Source organism: Plectropomus leopardus, chromosome 24, assembly GCF_008729295.1.
Source record: "Plectropomus leopardus isolate mb chromosome 24, YSFRI_Pleo_2.0, whole genome shotgun sequence".
Taxonomy (NCBI): domain Eukaryota; kingdom Metazoa; phylum Chordata; class Actinopteri; order Perciformes; family Serranidae; genus Plectropomus; species Plectropomus leopardus.
Genome location: NC_056486.1, coordinates 13,512,471 through 13,531,378, shown reverse-complemented (window position 1 = coordinate 13,531,378; position 18,908 = coordinate 13,512,471). Strand labels below are relative to the sequence as shown.

General features: G+C 38.3%; 1 protein-coding gene across 1 annotated transcript in view; it reads right to left on the bottom strand.

The window, feature by feature from the left end:
* Window positions 1-417: 417 nt before the first annotated feature.
* Window positions 418-18,908, bottom strand: part of dock9b (dedicator of cytokinesis 9b) — a 65,949-nt gene continuing 47,458 nt past the window's right edge. Inside the window, 21 exon segments of the mRNA XM_042512970.1 lie at window positions 418-534; window positions 2,933-2,961; window positions 2,964-3,070; window positions 4,353-4,453; window positions 4,540-4,730; window positions 6,003-6,213; window positions 6,834-6,980; window positions 8,708-8,713; window positions 8,964-9,077; window positions 10,007-10,129; window positions 11,289-11,395; window positions 13,022-13,079; window positions 13,213-13,428; window positions 13,862-13,975; window positions 14,067-14,249; window positions 14,982-15,119; window positions 15,220-15,335; window positions 16,210-16,346; window positions 16,852-16,899; window positions 18,185-18,251; window positions 18,342-18,456. Of these exon segments, the coding sequence (XP_042368904.1) occupies window positions 418-534; window positions 2,933-2,961; window positions 2,964-3,070; window positions 4,353-4,453; window positions 4,540-4,730; window positions 6,003-6,213; window positions 6,834-6,980; window positions 8,708-8,713; window positions 8,964-9,077; window positions 10,007-10,129; window positions 11,289-11,395; window positions 13,022-13,079; window positions 13,213-13,428; window positions 13,862-13,975; window positions 14,067-14,249; window positions 14,982-15,119; window positions 15,220-15,335; window positions 16,210-16,346; window positions 16,852-16,899; window positions 18,185-18,251; window positions 18,342-18,456 (2,445 nt within the window).

The window sequence follows — 18,908 nt, the reverse complement described above, 5'->3', positions numbered from 1 at the left end:
GAAGCGCTCTCTCTTACAAACAACTGTCCATAAAAGGGAGTTAAAAAAACAGATAAGGTGTAGGGTCAAACACTGAAGTACCTCATGTCTGTTTCAACATCCTTTGGGTGGAGCTCAAGACACTGGAATAATTAAGATAACACCGTGTTTAACCTGTCTTACACAGCATAAAAAACGAATGTACACAAGAATAAATGACCGACAACTGGCAATAAGTCGATAGAATCACCGTTCACATGTCAACAGTGTTGACCGCAGTCTCCATAGGAAACAAGAACACGGGCCAACTGATAACAGAGAGGAAACATCACGTTTTCCAGCTCATGACGTGTACAGGATGAAAAATACCAAATGGATGATGATCCTCTTGACTGAAATGTGGTCGTTCCTGATGAAGAAGGCATGAGCGCGCGCGTATCAGAGGATGGTGGTTGAGCCGTGTGGGTTGGCACTGGTTGGTGTGCCACTGATGGCGTTGAAGATGCCCATAGAGTCGGACAGAGCGCTCCTTGTGCCGTCTTCCACTGGGTTTATCTAACAATAAGGTCAGTTAGGACAGGTTTTTATTTTATTCCTGTTTAAAATGCACACAAGAAATTTCATTTGAGTTTAGGGACTGTAGGAAAATTATTTGAGGGGGTGGGTTATGGTATTGTGCAAAGGTCTTAAGCCACTTTAACTTTATTTTAGCGAGGTTATAATTACCACACGTATTTATTTCTCAGTAGTCTCTTTACTAAAATACAACCAGAACACACAGGAAACACACAGAGTATTAAAAAACAAATATTTCAGAATAAAGCAACTTTAACAGGCTAAAGTTGCAAGTATTTGGTGTGACGTCCCTTTCCACTTACCATGTTTTGAACTCTCTTGGGTTGGCAATTTGAGATTTACAAAAATAATCTTCTAGGACAACCAAGTTAATAAGCAAAAATTCCAAGACTGTCTTCCCAAGAGAGTTCAGCGTGCTACGTGTAAAGGGAGGTCACAATAAATATTGACTTAGGTCTGAACAAACCATTTTGTTCTGATTTCTTTTTTGTTTATTTAAATAAATTGTACATGTTCTCTGTATTCTATGTATATTATTAATTAATTTATTCTATGTTTTATTTATTTATTTAATTTTGTTTTTTAAATTCTTTTTATTTTTTTATTTATTTATTTTTTAAAATTCTTTCTACATTAATAAAAATACTGATAAATAAATACAACTTTTGCACAGTACTATTTGTTGGTTTTTCTTTTTGATGAAGGCAGAGTAGTCTACATTTTTTGGAAAAGGAGGGGAGGGTTATTTTTTTTCATTCCAGATTTAAATTTTGCATCATTCTTCCCTTGTCTCCTCTGCGTGGAGACAGCACACTCGGCTCTGCTGAAAAATGTAGATAAAAAGATTTATCCAGTGCCTATTTATTGGGCATCAACCTCATGTTTATTTGTGTATTGTTGGAGATAAAAAAAGTCAATCAGTTGGTGGCTGTAATTTATTTAGCAGCTCTTTAGAATGATGACATATTCACCATTTTGTTATATTTGTTATTTAAGATATGACTTTCAGGGTTGTGCATTTTTTGTGTCAGTCAATGATATTAATATGCTGGTATGGGCTATACTTTAGTATTTACATATATTTAAAAAAAAGACATTTAGACCCGCTCCCCATCTCAATAATTTTCATACAGTCCCTTAGTATTCCTCAGCAACAACAGTAACAAAAGCAGCATTACCATCCGATCTGCTCAGGCCAGCACAAAGAGAGCGGGAGACAGGAGACACGGTTAGTAAATGAGCAGGAAAAGCAGCAGTGAACATCTTCAGGGTTAGAGCGCTTGCTGTTAAATATGAAGTCACAGAAAAAGTGAGAAATGTGCAGCTTGAATTATTTCCACGTGCTATCTATAGGACACCTTCACCAAGAGTCATTTGAAGCTGCAAAATATTTTCCTGGCATTTTATCATTATCTTTTCCAACACATAAACACAATAATGTAATCAGGGTTAAAATCTTAAAGCAAGTCAGACTTAAAACTTTTACAGCCACCAGAAAAAAGCCACCAATTTTACAATTATCCAAATTAAAAAAAACAAACAAAAAAAATGGATAAAAGGCTTTTAAAGCCACCAGAAATGAAATTTAAACCCTATTTTACAATAATCAAAATTAAAAAAAACACACAAAAAACTAATAAAAGGCTTTTAAAGCCACCAGAAATTAAATTTAAGATCAGTTTTACAAAAATTTAAATTGAAAAACAAACATGGCTTTATTTTGTGCCATAATAAATTAAGGGCTATGTTTAAAAAAATAATAATAATAATATATATTTTTTTTTAAAAAAGAAGTAACCAATTATTTTGACATCTTACAATACTACGTCAAAAAAAAAAAAATCATAAAATCGTACATCCCATGTTTTAGCGTTTTTTGATTTCTGAAAGATTGATATAAGACATTTTCATGCTATAGGGCCTTATTTTTTCATGGATGTATTTAATGCCCTTTAAGACTTTTTTAAGGACCCATTGAGAACCCTGATAATATAAGACACCTTACAGTACGTCATTAAAGAAGGTGGCGCATATAGGAAGACGATAAAGTCAAAAAGGAGACACCAATAAACATAAAAAAGAACAATAAAATACAACATACATGCAAACAGTAGTTAGAATAAAATAATCAGAATTCATTAGACAGGTGGTTTTGAGTCTCTAAAAATCTTCACAGGTGTGTTCAAACATGGATAGATAATCTATTAAAGTACTCAACGGGCTGGATTTGTGGATTTGTGACTGGATGGTGAATTATGTGTGAGAAATCTGGTATCTGTAGCTGAAACGTATCTGATGTATTAATAAGCAGTAACATCTGATCACGGTCTGAATAATACAAAGCACGTATCCATGGCTGTCCCCCCCGTGTCCCTACCTGTTCATGCATGATGTTGGACAGCTCCTGGTCAGGTCTCTGTAGTTGGCCTTCATCTCGTCATGATACTCCTGCTGGTCCTCTTTGATCAGCCTCTCGTTCACGCCCAGCGCCTGACCGCAGGCGTCCACGAACTGCCTGAGGAGACCCGCAATGGCATGTCAGTGCCGCTTCAAAACTCATGGACAACATTTCAAAACTTTTCCAGGAGATTTCAAGGATCCAAGATGTATTTTTTTCTTACCCCACTTTCTTTTATTGTGTGTAAAACGCATGTTCTTTGCCATGTCATTATAGGTGTGTAAAAATACACTCACCCATGTGGGGTGTTACGTAGTCAACCCATCTTTCCCAGCGTGACATGAATCATTCCAGGTTATAATTAACATGCGCTGTGATCTTGTCCATTTTTTAAATGTCCATTGTAATGTCCATCCATGTGTTTAAGGTTGGCTCTCCCGTGATCGCCATTTCCTTGTTTACCTGCTACAAGCAATTTATTTAATAAGAATTTGTCTCTGTTTGCCCATTCTTGAGGTATGAGTCCAAAACAAAGAGTTTTACTCTCCAGGGGTAGTTGACATCTGAAAATATCTTGTATAACATTATGTATCTCTTGCCCATTTTTTTTTTAATAACAGGGCAATCCCATAGAACATGGTAGTGATTCTTGCCCCACTTTCCCAGCATTTTTCAAACATACCGTAGAAAGGAGAAAAAATGGAGACACTTGAAAGTAAATGAAACGTTGTCGTGCATCCACGCACATTAGAGCTACGTTACATCAACAGCTTCATAAAACCAACTCTCTGTTACATTTCACGGCAGAATATCCGCGGAAGATTACTGTAACAATTTCATGACACAAATCAAAATTCCACGACTTTTCCAAACCTTGCAATTATTTTTAAATCCTTTGAAACTTGGACTGACTTTTATCTTCTTGTGCTGCGTTAAGACGCCTTTCACTGGTGTTTTGAGCGCTGAGAAAATTAGTTTGATTTCTTTCTAAAACATGGAAAAAAGGCCACGAGCAGCTCCTACAAGAAATGTCCTGCAAATTGTAACAAACTTTTGCTTTTTTGTTTTACATTTTTAATATATATATATATATATATATATATATATATATATATATATACATTTTTTTTTCTCTAGACCGTTTTTGTTTACTGTTTTTGCACCTTGTTTTTTTAATCATACTTGGCACAGTTTTTTTTTATTATCTAAAATTTTAATAATTTAATATTTTATATTTGTAATTATTTTTTTACTATTGTTTTATTCTTTCGTTGCTTATACTTCTTCGTACCTCGTAGCTGCTGTAACATTGTGAATTTTCCCACTGTGGGACTAATAAAGGATTATCTTATCTTATCTTATTTTACCTTTTTACAAATATAAATGTAAATGTAAGTACCTGAAAACCTCTTTGAGTTGTTTGACCTTGTTGTCAGGATATTTCTTGGCACTGCTGTCGTCGAGGAAGGCTCTGGCGTAAGCAAGAGGGCCGGCATTGACCTGGAAAACAATGGATCGCAAATTACAGCGATGTAATTCAGAAGCGGTCAAATGATTTCGCAACAGCACGACCTCGACGTTGGTACCTGAACGCTGATGCTGCCTTGCAGTTTGAGCTGCAGGCGGATCATGTCCACCTCTGAGGCCGAGCACAGCAGGCGCAGCTCCGCCACCTTGCTACTCATCTCGTCGATGGCCACCTCGATGGGGCTCAGGTCGGTCTGGTGTTGGTACATGACTGCTATACGCTTCTTCACATAAGGGAAACAGTGGGTGGCTGGATGGACATGAGATTGGAGGAGTAAAATAGAGGACAGGGAGAACATAAATTAGGCTTCCAAATGTCATATAAATGTTACAAGAACTATATAAGATCAGGACAGCAGCAGTAGTGCGTGACAACAACAACAAACAGGTGCTACCTTAAAAACTGACACACTTCTTAAACATACTATAGTGTGTCTCGTGGGGTTGCAACGGTACATTGTAAAATCTTTATTTAAAATTATATCTAATTGGTAAGTTAACTTCAAATTTAGTTACATTCACTTGACTTTGTGAAGTTGTGGCAACTTAAAAATGACAAGTTGAATTTAATCAGTCTTTCTAAGTTTTATCAACTTCAGTAGACAAAGTTTACTGCGCTACACATATCTGTATTCTGCTGGTTCATTTTTGTGTTTTCTTAAACACGTTCAATAAACGTAAGTTGCAATTTTCAAACTTGATCGTCGGCAGAATCCTCTTCGTCATGATAAAGTTAAGTCAGACTAACTTGTTTACAGAAGTTTCTAACATTTACAGAGGTTTTTGAGTAAACTTAACTCTTAGATATAAAGTAAACATTAATAAAAAAAAAAGTATAATTATATGTACTTTCCCTTTTCAAAGCAATGGGTTTCAAAGATTATTTGAAATGAGATCAACTTGTCAGATTTTAAAGTGTATAAGATGTGCACGATGCTTCTTTAAAAAATTGCAGTTTCCGGGTATTACAGAATTATAATTATAATCGATTAGAATGACCCTCAAAGGAACCAAACAGAAGGATTCATTTTGGTTGAAAAAAATATTATAATTAGGACTTTTTTTTTTAATAAACGGCATTTTGAGTAAAACGTCTCCCTCCCGTCAACTTTCATGTCACTGGTTTATGGCTGCAACTCTGCTCTCCTATCTGTGTCTCTGTGGTAACTTTCATCACCAGAATATTAACCGAGTTCAACCATAAAGAACCACTGACAAAACTCACTATCAGTCAGCGTGATTATTAACAAGGCCAGATAACGGCTGAACTTTGGGATTAAGTGGACCGCGCAGTAATAAACCTCACCTGGCATTATCTGATTAGCGTTTATAACAACAGACGGCGACCAGAAGGATATTCTTCTTCTTTGCTTCCTCATATTGCAGTGCTGATAAGGCTCTCGAAAAAGACTTGATTTGTTTCTATTATTTCACATTAAAAGCACATTATGTTTCCTGCTCCTGTTTATTGTCTAAACTGCTGATGATGATGATAAATAATTTTCATCAGCACGTGACCTACTGGTGAGGATGGTCCGTCGTTTACACTGCTCCTCCACCCCTCCCTGCTTCTTGCCCGACACTGTGAACGGCGTCTCGAACACAAAGCGCCGGATGTTGTGGCTCTTCTCGAAGTCGGTCTTCCTGTCCTCCAGCTCCTTGTCGTCCAGGTAGGGTGTGACATGGGTCACCTGGATGTAGGCGTACTTGGAATCGAGGTCCCTTGGGTTCACCTGTGAGTGCACGCGGGACATAGGTATTTTATCTTGACTCAAATATAGATAGCCAGGGTTTCCACACATTGCCATTAACAAAAATTTCAAAACTTTTCCATGACTTTTCAGGGGCCCAAAATACTTTTATTTCTTTTCTTTTCTTTTTTTTTAACATATATAAGATTCAAACACAATTTCAGCATCCCAAATCTGTTTCTTTCTTCTTGTTTTCACAGTTTCTGGCAGTGATAAATGGTGTAATTTTTGTGATTTTTAAAGAAAAAATGCCTTTCAAAAAAAAAAATAATTGATCCAAATATCCATTATCACATGTCGATGCATATTTGAGCTACATTACGTCGTCAGCAGCAGAAAATAAAGTCATAATCTTAATCATGTTTTTGTGTGTGTGTGTGTTGCAGCTCTAATATGTTCATGTGTGTAATCATATTGGGCAAAATACTGCTAGAAATACTAAAGGTAAAGATTTCAAACAAAAACACATGTACAAATACAAATACTACATTAAACTGATGAGCTGTTGTATAAAGTTTTGTTTTGATTATGACTTTTTTTTTAACGCTGTCCTTGAACTTGAACTCACAGTGACATGAACACACACAAATGTGCGACCTGACCTTGCCAGAGTCCTGAATGATCTTGACGTTTTCTTGACCAAACTTGTCAGAGTAGAGCTTCAGGAGCCTCTGGGAAATTTCAGACAGCGGAGTGAATTTTGGCTCCTTGTAGATGTATTCCTTTCCATCTTCATCCTCAAAGAAGCCCTGAAAACGAGAGGATGGAGGTCAAAAATTCTGGCCCACTTTATCACCTGCAGCGAGGATGAGTCAAACCTTGAAAAAGACGGTTTAAGCATGCTAACTTGGGGGTTTTTTTTTGGTTATTTTTTTTACGTCACCCACCAAATCATCATTCATGTATCAAATATTCTGTTACGTTGAATTTGAGATGTTTTTTTCTATGATGAACAAAGCAGAGAACATTCAAAACTATATTGAAACCTCATGATGTATAACAGTGAAACTTTTGGTCTCAATCACAGTTAGTTTGTGTTATTGTGTGAATGTGTTGTTTAAAAATGTCAGAGCGGACTCCTCAAAGTCACACAAACAAACAAAGTGATCGAGGCAGCTGTAGACCTGCAGCTCGTGTTCAGCGAGGTAAAATTACTGTTTTTGTCGATGGAGTCTGGCTTGGAACAGAGCATAGAAAAGTTTCACTTTCTGTTTATTTTCCCATCAGAAAATGCTGTGTGTTAGAGAAAGTACTGAGAATATTAATTAGTAAATAAGACTTGAATGATACTGTGACATTTTGGAAGTGGAAGTCTTTTCTTCCTATGTTAACATGTTCCTGTTTAAACTTCCTGTTATTAAACGTTGCTGTTATCAAACATGGATCCCTACGACTTTAATTCATCAAGAGTTTTCTGGTTAACTGTTGAGGCATCCCAGGAAGACGTTGCTTCACAAATTCAATGTAACACAGAGTGAGTAAATATATACATATGGCAATTTGAGGGGTGAAATATTCTTAAAGCGAATATGAAAACTAAGGAAACAAGTTTACAAGGGGAGTTCTTTTTCAAAATTTGACAACTTGTAACAGTCCACGACAAAAAAGAAAAATTTTTCAAACAAAACATAAAGTCGGACCACTGTCATTCCCCGGCTGTCAAACACTGATGCTTTCTAACACCCCTCCATGTGTGATAGTGACGTAGCATTAACATGTTTTTTTTTAGTTAGGAGACATGCAAGTTCTGTAAGCAACGACAAAGGGGCGTGAGAAAGAATCAGTATTTGACTCCTGGAGATGATAAACTCTTGATACATAACATAGACAAACAAAAAAAATGTTGTTGAAGCAGACGCATACTATAGAAGGCATGCCGAGTGAGGTGCAATATACAAAAGCTACTGAAAGGACCAGTCAAAGAAAGCAACTGAAGAGAAACGGAAAAGAAAATCTATCACCGCGTGCAAAAAAAACACCCAACAACAAAGCAAAGAGAGGAAAAAAAAAAGTAAAAAAACATCAAACATGCAAACTTCACCATGTTACCATAGAAACAGTCTATTTGATTTAAGCATATGTAACAGCTACTAAGTGATGGATCTGTGAAAAAGTACATAGACGTGTTTGTGCAGGTGGAAACATGCCTGTTTCATCACTGAGGGTAACATGGCAACACACTGGAAGGATTTGCTATTTTGCTTTTGTGGGAAACATAGCAACATTGCTAGAAATAAAGCTGATAACAGCTTTCGTTGTTGCATATGCCATAAAATCTGCATTCAGTCAATATTCTCCCACTTTTGGACCCAAGTTCAAGCCACTATACAGTCGAACGAAGGAGATCTACGGCTACATTTTGCCACTAATAACTAAGTGATATAAAGAAAACATCAGCTCTTGCACTATTTAATGATGCAAGGAAGTGAAAGAGCACACCAGGCCAACTCACACAGCTAAACCTTTACACACTTACCGCAGCCTTGGAGGAGGAGGAGAAAAAAAGAGAAATCTCTATTAAAAAGAGAGTTGTAGTTGGGGAAAATTAAATTCAAAGGTGTGTGTGTTTCAGCGTGTGCATGCACGCAAAAGGCAAGAGATAACATAACCATCATGCTAATATGTTAAAAGTTGGCACTGAGTTAGCGTTTATGCCCGACAAAAGCAGATGGTTACCGTGTTACGTCTGTGGTGAACTTGCTTTCCACTCTTTTTGCTTTTGGAAACTTTACCTGTCCGAAGAAGGCCACTCTGAAGTACGTGCCCAGCAGTCTTTTGCCACTGTGCATCACCTCCATCACTTTAGTGTAGGCGCGGTGGAGGGTATCGTACAGGTGAGTCAGTTTCTGTTCCACAAAAACACAGAAAAGAATTTGCAAAAATCAACCGAGAACAAGAGAAACGAGATTCATGGCATACAAACACATGGCGGTATGAGTTTACAACCACGTCTGTGAAAACATGGATGCTTCACACACCCAGGGTTCCTGACTTTTAGCCAAAAACATGTTTCATGAAGTCATCATGACCTTGACCTTTGACCATCAATTTTTCATTCTGAAGTCCAAGTGGACATTTGTGCCAAATTCGAGGAATCACCCTCAAGGCCATCTTAAGATATTGTGCTCACAAAAATGAGACAGGTGCAAGGTCACCGTGACCTTGACTTTGACCACCAAAATCTAATCACCTTATCTTTAAATCCGAGTGAACGTTTGTGCCAAATTTGGAGAAATTCACTCACAATTTTCTTGACATATCCCATTCACAAGATTGAGACAGACGAGGTCACAGGAACCTTGACCTTTGACCTATGACCACCAAAATCGAATCAGCTCATCATTGAGTCCTACTGAATATTTGTTTTATATTTGCAGAAATTCCCGTAAAGTGTTGTTGAGATATGGTCTGGCAGACTGGCAACCAGAAAAATAATGCATCCAGCTTCTGCTATCGCCGGCGCAGGGGCATAAAAATCAACCAAGACCATCGAGAGATAAAATATTAAATAACTTATTCATAATTTATTTTATTAAGCTATCTAATGGATGTATTTCTTCTACAAAATAAAATTTCTGCACGCATGATTACCAAATTAAAACCCAGCATTTTTTCCTTGAAAGCAGAAAAGCTAAATAAATATTATTCATATATCTATAAAAGGCTTCCTGCAGAGTTTTAAATTCACAACATGTTTTCTAGCAGGTTTAAGTAATGATGACATGGCTTCTGCAAATCCCGTGTTTTATCACCGTGCTCACTGTGTGCAGTTTACCTCAAAGTCTCTGCGCTGTTCGTAGATGGGAATGATGAGCCTGTAGACGTCAGCGATGAGCTCGTAACGCTCCGCCTTCCAGAGGCCGTCAGCGCACTCCTCTAACAGCTCCATCAACACCTCCTGGACACACACATAAATACATTTAACTTTGTCAAACGTCCCCCTCCTTCCTGCAGTCGCGGCTCAGAATATTGAACCGTTGCATAGAAGGATAATTCTGTTTGTTCCTATTTGTCTAAAAGGCTGCAGGGAGCTTAAGCTGAGCAGAGTGTTCCTATAAAGACAGCAGACGGGGGAGTAAATGGGTCTATCATCTCTTTTTTTAATTGAAGGATGAGTCCAGCTCATAAAGAGGAAAGGTTTTCAGAGCAGATGGAAGGTAAAAGCATTTTTCATTGCCTGCAAATCTGTTGACTGACTCATAAAAGCTCACACGTTCTGTATTCATCACTTTCAATTTCACTGGGTTATCAGTTCACATGAAGACCTATTCTTGGGCCTCTGTGTCAACAATCAGCTGCCCCTGCTGCACTGCCCTGAACACCTCTCTGAGTGCTGCTGAGTGCTGAGTCGTGTTCAGATTTCCCAACACCGCTCCGCCGGCCAGCTCACCGATTTTCTACATATGATTAACAGCACATGTCCCGAGCCCGGTGTCAAAGTCTGCAGTGCTGTCACTCTAGTTACTGCAAAGAGCAATTGATACTCTTACCAGAGATAAGAGCTCCTCTAGACAGTCATTATCTGCCACGTGATGCCAATGAGGAGCTTTAAAAAACATCCTAAATGCTTGGTCAACACAGTCCAGCATCTTTCAAACATTTAAGATTCAAACTTTATTCTGTCATAATTTTAAGCATCTCATATGATGTGTTCAAGGACTGTCAGATTGACAATCTAACAATCATTTGTGTTTTTACAGTTTTTAATTGTGATAAATGGTGTAAAACATTTTCTATAAAAATAATAACCAATTAAAAAAAAAAGAAAGAAAAAAAAATCACTAAAACTTATTAAAGTTTTCTGTAAAAAAGCTCCCCAAATAACTGAAGAAAATAAATTGCCAAAAAAATTGAAAATAGAGAAAAAAAAATCGCAATTGAAAAAAAGAAAACCAGTTTTATTATTTAAAAAAAAAAGAAGCCAAAAGTTTCCCATGAAAATCGCCAAAAAATGTTATGAATTTCTTTTTTATGACCATGGGAACCCTGACAATCAGACTGGCAGGTATTCAAAGCCCAGTGTGACAGAGCATGGGGTATAGAAAAGACCCCAATACCTCATTGAAGTGAACATCCTGCATCCCTACGTCCTCCATCATGGCGGCCTCCTCATCGATGTTTGGAGTGATGACGCGGAAAGCCGAGCAGCCCTGCCTGAACATACCTAAGATATAGACACAGAACAAACATGAGACAAATTTTCACTTTGTACATATATATCATGTGTTATCTCTGTATCCTGGAACTGATCTGGACCAAAAGTCAACTGTGGCAAGAAGAGTGTTATATAAATACATCACTCGACATGCAGATCGTACTATTTTACCTTGCTATATCTGACTAAAAATATGGAAAACCAATAGTGGTGAGCATGATCATCCTCTGCAGAAACATGATCATAACATACACGTTTAGTAATTTGAACCTGTCATAAAAGACCAGTGTAAGTATATGATGTGTCACTTCCACTTCACTTCCACCAGTAAAAAAATCACTGTACATTTCTGCTTTTCTGCATTGTGTCGGAATTGGGCGAAAACGTTTTTTTTTGTGTCTGGCACGGCAGCAGTACGCTTCAGTAGAATTGCACGTTTTTGCAAATCACAGACACAATACATTTGTACAAAAGTAGTGAGTGTAGAAACGTTAATATCATGCATATGAAACGTATGAATGTAGCGTATTTCTGGTTTGCAGAAATGTTCAATGCCAACATTTTCTTCTGGAAGTTGGGCTGGATGTTTGACATGATGGTTAACAGTGTCATCACTCTTTATCCATACAGGGCTGATATGTACAGTAGCTGCAGCTATCAGCTACCATCTTTACGGTTCATCTTTATCTATATGGTATAATGTCAAACTGAAACATCATGTGCCACCTCTTAAATTTCAAGTCTTGCGCCTTTATTAAAGTAGCCAAAGCAGCACACCACTTTTTAATTACAATGTCACTTCAGTTTTCTTGCTATAACTCTTAAAAATGTGAGGACATTTACTTCATTTACTGTACCTGAGTGGTTACAGCGCATGACAAATTCTATTCCAGCTCTGTTATCTATCCAAAAAAAGGCGAAAACGCGCCAAAAAAGAGTCTTTAAAAAACATGAAGGGGAACTTCTATGGATCTAAACGGGTGACGTAATAATATGTTTAAAATATTTTGCTCCCACAACAAATTAGTAGTAAGGGCATGTTGCTGAGCTCTATAAACAGGAAGCTGTCAAACACTGTATCTGACCTGATGATGACCTGCTGACTTTTAGAAGATCTTGTTATACAACAGAGGAAATCTTATCTTGGGAATGCAGTGTTGGTGTGTTTTTGACCTGGGAATGACCCTTGGACAAGTGTTACTGTGTGTATATATGTAGGTACACACCCTACACATACAGTATACACAGTTTAAGAACCAAGAAGTCTGATAAATAAATAAATAAATAAATATGGAGATATTTTAGTCACGCTTCACATGCAAATCATGTAAATTATCTTGGTGTTCTGATCTACTGCAGTATAGTTCCATTAAAAAAGAAAGAATGCATTAATTAGTGCAAACATCTGTAGATGTAAAGCGTTGATTATTATAGTGCACAGCGAGCAAATTAAATCCATTTTATTGTGTTGGTTTAATAGTTATTCTGAGATAATCTTTCTGCTGTGTTAACCTTTAAAGCTGACTCATTATCTGTAAATTGGGATTATAAAAATGTTGGAATGGAGTTTTACAGCTGTTATTTACTGTCAAAGGAAGCATAGATTTACACTTTTACTGTATATCCTCGACTCACCTTTCCTCCACAGGTACTCAGCGACCAGGGCGGCAACATGCACGTAACACATGGCTGCCTGCAGGTGACAAACAGAGACAAGATAGAGTATAAATGCCTCACTTTAGTGAAATGTCCCTTTAAAGACAAAGTGTCCTGCAAGTCTGTGCCAACTAAACAGAAAATATATGTGAAAAACATTTTAAAAATACCTCTGAAAGATCTCCGTTCTTGTTGTGGATGCGAGCCATGCTGTCCAGCCAGGTTTTGCGGAGCTCGGGCGTGCTGGTGTAGGACTTGGCCAAGCTGTACTGGAGGTCCACCAGCATCTCCGGGTCGTTCTCGTGCTCCTTCATCTGCTCTGTGGCCATCAGCACCGTCCTGATGCGCTTTGTCAGGTCCTTCACATCTGACGGAAATGCTGTGTGCTACAACAGGATGATAGCAACATTAGCTCATTACTTGAATTGGTAATAAATGAAAGGTTTTTTATTTTATCAAATTAACAACTTCGATTTACAAAGCTGCTACCAGCTGAAATGATTTTTTTTAAAGTTTTCTCTATAGAGTTGATTGTGACGAAGATGATTTCACCACTGATGAAGTTAGGAGATCTGCAAGTTCTGTTTTAAGAACATGCTTAAGAAAATACAAAGAAAACAGATATACGGCACAGTAAACTTGATTTAAAAAGTTGCAAAAACTTGGAAAGATTCATTTCATTCAACTTGTTAGAAAGTATTAATTAATTTGATTAATAGTTATATTTATTTAAGTTTTTCCAGGCTTCAGTTTCCTCACTTGTCATTTGACAGTGAGGGGTCTTCATTATGGCATCATCGCACAGTGTCCACTCCTCACCTTGATGCTCTTGTCACTGTTGGCGCAGTTGTTAATGATGGAGAGAGACTGCTGGAAACGGGTACCCCCGATGCCAATGACATCAGCAATCAGCTGACTGACAGCAATGACCACCTGTGTGAAACCAGAGGAAGAACGAAGTAAATCTGTACTAATGTATGACCTACAAGAGCGAGGTTTTCAATACTCAAACAGACCCACGTACCTGCAGGTGAGTTCGTACGAAGGACTTGCGTCCCGTATAGTCGAAGTTACTTTTCATGAGGAAGTAGAGAAGGTGGGCGGCGTCACTGCGGATGGAGCTCAGCTTGGAGTTACAGCACTTGAGGATTTCGTAGCATAGAGAGGCACACATGTCGGCCCGGCCGTCAAAGAAGGTGCAGGGGAACTGGAGGACACGTGGGGAGAGACAGGGGGTCAAATACATCTTAAAAACTGAAGGTGAAATGTGGTTTTTCTTTTAAAAACAAGTCCTGATTTTCCTTGACGCCAAAAGGAGACTTGTTGCCAGAAAAACAACATGCTCGTTTACAGGAGTCTCTTGACCTCTGACCTCAAGATATCTGAATGAAAATGGGTTCTGCGGTTACCCATGAGTCTCCCCTTTACAGACATGTCCACTTCATGCTCGTCCCATGCAGTGTTTTGCTCTCATTTGATTCCTAATCAAGACAATCTGGTAAGAATTGCTTCACCTTGTCAATATGGACTTCAAAACTCTTTTTAAATGCAAAACAATGGAACTGAAAACATTAAAAAATGGGACGTAATGCAATTAACTGATATTGAAACATAAAAATCAGTTGACAACCGGAGTGTCTTTCATTGTCTGCAGTCGTGTTACTCTGAGCTGCTGCCTGTCTTGGCAAGGACAGTCTAAAAAATGTGTTTTTTTAATCTCAATGAGTCTTTTACTCCTTTAAATAAAGGCAAAATTAAAAAGAGTGCATGACAAATGTAAATTAGGTAAAAGAGAAAATTGAGCCATCAAGGAAAACACAATGAAACCAATTTTCTAAATCCCCTCGCCAGCCATGAATCTGAATCACCTGCCTTTAAAAGCGTAATTTAATGAGATGGTTTGAAAGATGGTGGAGTGAATAAAGGGAGACTCTGTCACCTTGTAGATGAAGGTCCTGAGTGAGGTGAAGACCTGTTTGAGGGCGGCCTCGGACTGAGGGATCTGCAGGAAGCACAGATGCACCTGGAAAACTTTCTTCATCAGAGGGTTGTGACCGAGATCTGACGTCAGCTGAGTCTGAGGACGCAGCAGAGTGTTTGTGAGGACCGGAGTGTCATGAGGCGGGCAAAATGTCGTGTGTGTGTGTGGTGTTACTGTTTGTATTGACATCTGATACCTTGAATCCCATGATGAAGATGCTGAGTGTGTCCAGCACGGTGAGACAGACCTCTGTGGACACGTTGGCCTCCAGCAGACACTGGCTGCTCACGTCTGCTTCCGTATGAGAGTACACTGCACAGACAGCACAGACACAAGGTCAGCGCCGCAGATATCGATTTATTAGAGCTATAAACACATAACACATCATCTGCATGGTCAGACTGTTAATCAGTACCAGTGACTAAATAAATGTTTAAAAAAAGTGCTTAAATTTCTGCTTGCTTGTGGAAGGAGATAAGATTCTTTGTTTTTGCACCTCCTACTGGCTGCCAACAGAGGTCAGTAAAGGACATAGATTAAATTATGCTCCTGTTAAAAAAAAAGCAATAAAAAGAAGATAAATATTACTAATTAGCATTTTAGCCGGCATGTCAGAAACTAAGATGATTCCACCAGGTTTCAGTGGCCATCGGTTTCTTTTAATTTGGCAAAAATATCTGTATTCAGATTCGTACTTGAAGTGTTTTGGTGCTACACCTGAAGATGTTTTCATGTTTTAAGTCTAAATTTAAGCTGTGTAACCATTAAAACTGTGGGAATGTCTATACAGTATACATATATATACATATATAGTTCTGGGGTATTTTTGTACATTATTTTGTATGATGTGTGCACCTTTTAATATTGATTTTCGTTTATATAATGAATGAAATAGATATGTTAAAAATAAAATCGAAAGAAATAGACACAAAGATCTGAAGTTTTAATATGCATCTTTAAAAAAAAAAAAAAGGTCTAAACAGTGTTGTGGACATCATCTACGTCCACTGTAAAAAGTGAGTTGTGTGTGTGTATGATGTGTTTGTTTCGATTTGACTAACTCTTCAAAACTTTTTTCTTACTGCAAAAATGCTGTCAGATGCTGTTAGTATTAGTTAGTGTATTCATATTTTTTTACATTCCTGCTACTGGTCCCAAAAAGTCAGAGCAGGACAAGAAGTCTTACTGTTGTTGAAAGTATGAGCGTTCTCCAGAGTTCCCAGCTGCTGAAGGCGGGCATGCAGGATTCCCGCCCTGTTACGAGACACAGGCAGAGTCAGAGACTTCCTGTCTGGAGCCACGGGCCCGGACCCCTCCTGGCTCCTGTTGGGAGAAGAGAAATGCTGTCAGCGATAAGTTTGGACATCAGTAAAACTACGGTCGCAACGCAGAAAAGTTCATATATAGAGAATCAGTTCATCAATAATGAAATGAGGAAAAGTCTCACAGGTTTTGCAAAGAAGAAAACAGCAATAGAAATAAACAGCAGATAAATAATTGGCTGGAACATAATGTGGTTTCATGCATATAAGTACATATACATATACAAGTGAGAAGAAAAGACAGCAGTGTCTTACCCATGCAGGGAGGGGCCCGGGGCCGAAACATTAACCACAAAGCAACTTGCCAGCAGTGTTACAGTAAGGGGACCAACCAAAAGGCAAAGGGTTAAAAGATTCAGTAAGGACTGCTGTGTGTAAGTCTGTGCAAAGCTGTAAGTCATATGACTGCATATATAATGATTAAAACTAGTCCCAGTTTAAGAATCAATTAAATATTCAGTGCCAAATTTGTCTTCTGACTTAATGCATTTCCTAAAATACCCTACCTGACGATGAATCTCTTCCCCATGTATCTGAACTGATGAAGGCAGACTCTGCAGGACAAACACAGAGAGGCTCAGTCAGAGGTCATCACTGAGTTCAAGACCAGTCACATCAATCATTATGACAGCAGAGAGTGTTGAGAATGGACAGAAATGCCAATATATAATAACTTCAGGCTTACCACCAGCCGTCTCTAGCCTCATATCAAATGTGCAGACATGAGAGAGGTATCCACCTTTTCATCGCACTCTTTGCAAGAAAGTGTATCAGTTCTAGTTCCCAAAATGTCCAGCTATTGCTAGAGCCAGGAGACGATTAGTTTAGCTTAGCTCAGCATAAAAACTGGAAGCAGGGGGAACAGCTGGCTCGGCTTTGTCCAAAAAATATCTGCTTACCAACAACTTTAAAGCTCACTAATGAACATGTATCTCGTTTGTTTGGTCTGCACGGAAGCAAAAAGGAATAGAGAAGGAACAGTTTCAATGTTATGACTAAAAGGTTGTACTTATCCACTGTCGGCGTAAAACACACGGCAAAACTAACCGTTTTAATGCTAAAGTCACGCAGTAGCACAAACTGACTGACTCGCAGCTCCTGTGTTCAGATGTTAAGTCACTGTTTGTCTCAGTGGAGTCTGGCTTCAAAAAAGGGATGCAACAGCTTCAATTTCCCTTCTGAAATCAATATCTGATGTTAAAGTAGTGCAGTAAAAATATTTTTAACAGAGCAATCAATTAAACTGTTATTAGATTTTTAGGTGGAGTTATTTTTAAAATTATTTTGTCAGCTTTTTATGCCTTTTTTTAGATAGGACAGATACAGCGGGACAGGGGAGAGAGCGGAAATGACATACAAGCAAAGGGCCACAGGTCGGAATCAAACCCGCGGCCGCTGCGGCAAGGACAACGCCTTTGGTACATGGGGTGCCCGCTCTACCAAGTGAGCCACTGGGTGCCTGGTGGAACTTTTTTTAGGTGGCTAAAATATGTTTTGTTGCTACACCCTATCCATAGAAACATATTAGCTTATCCCTGTCTGATAACACCACTTAAAAGATCCAAACTATCCTTTTAAATTAAATTAATTGAAATCTAAATTAATCTCCTGGCTCTAGCTCGATATTTAAACTCTTGTGTGTCTCATTTGAACTTTGTCAACCACTTGCTTTCACTTTTTTGGCTTTCATTTGATTTTCTCAATAAACTTTGGACACTCGTTATTGTGGTTAACTTAAAAACATATATTTATAATTATTTTTGACTCTGATTTAACCCAAGTTCCACTCTCACCTGCTTATGTACACTATCAGAAAAATATTTCTAGTTCAGTACTTACTCGATTAATGTGAAGAAGTCCATCAGTTCTGAGGGAGCTGCTTTGTTCCAGTATGCAAAAAGAGCCTCTAAAGGGGAAGAAAAAGATGCCTATGAAGTGATTGTGAATATCAACTTGTGTCAGAATTCGGCACAAAGCCTCAGACAGGCCGTCCTACCCTCTGACATGCTCTTGAGGATATGCAGAAAGCACATGAGCATGTGTTTGATCTCGTCCCGGTCCAGTTTGTCGCAGCGCAGCACAGTGCTGCCCAGAGCCGACGCACACTGGTTCTGATGGAGGAAAGTAGGGAGAGATAGAGAACAAGTTAAAAAAAAGAGAAAAGGTTTTCAGTTATCGGGTGCAGGCAGCAGAAAAAATCAAAACTTAAAAAGGATGAAGAGCAACACTGAAACGAAGCAAACTTCAGAGATGAGAAATGTCAAGTGTTTTCCTTTGGGGCGGGAAAGTATAAGAGCAGTGAAAAAGCACATTTGCTGCAGCGGCTCCGTGCTTTGAGATAACAGCATCAGCTGCAGGTTGGAAAAAGCACGTTCTGAGGAAATAAGTAAAAGAAGGCTACAAGTCTACGGTCAGCTCAACATTCGCATTGCTAAAAGCACAAACACTCCCTGAAGTGGGACACTCAGAGGAGAAGAATGTTGGGAGGAACTTTTTTGGACGTATTGTACAGATGTCTGAGTTTGTTTTGGTTTCTAAACTGAGATTTACTGTCACAAAAAGA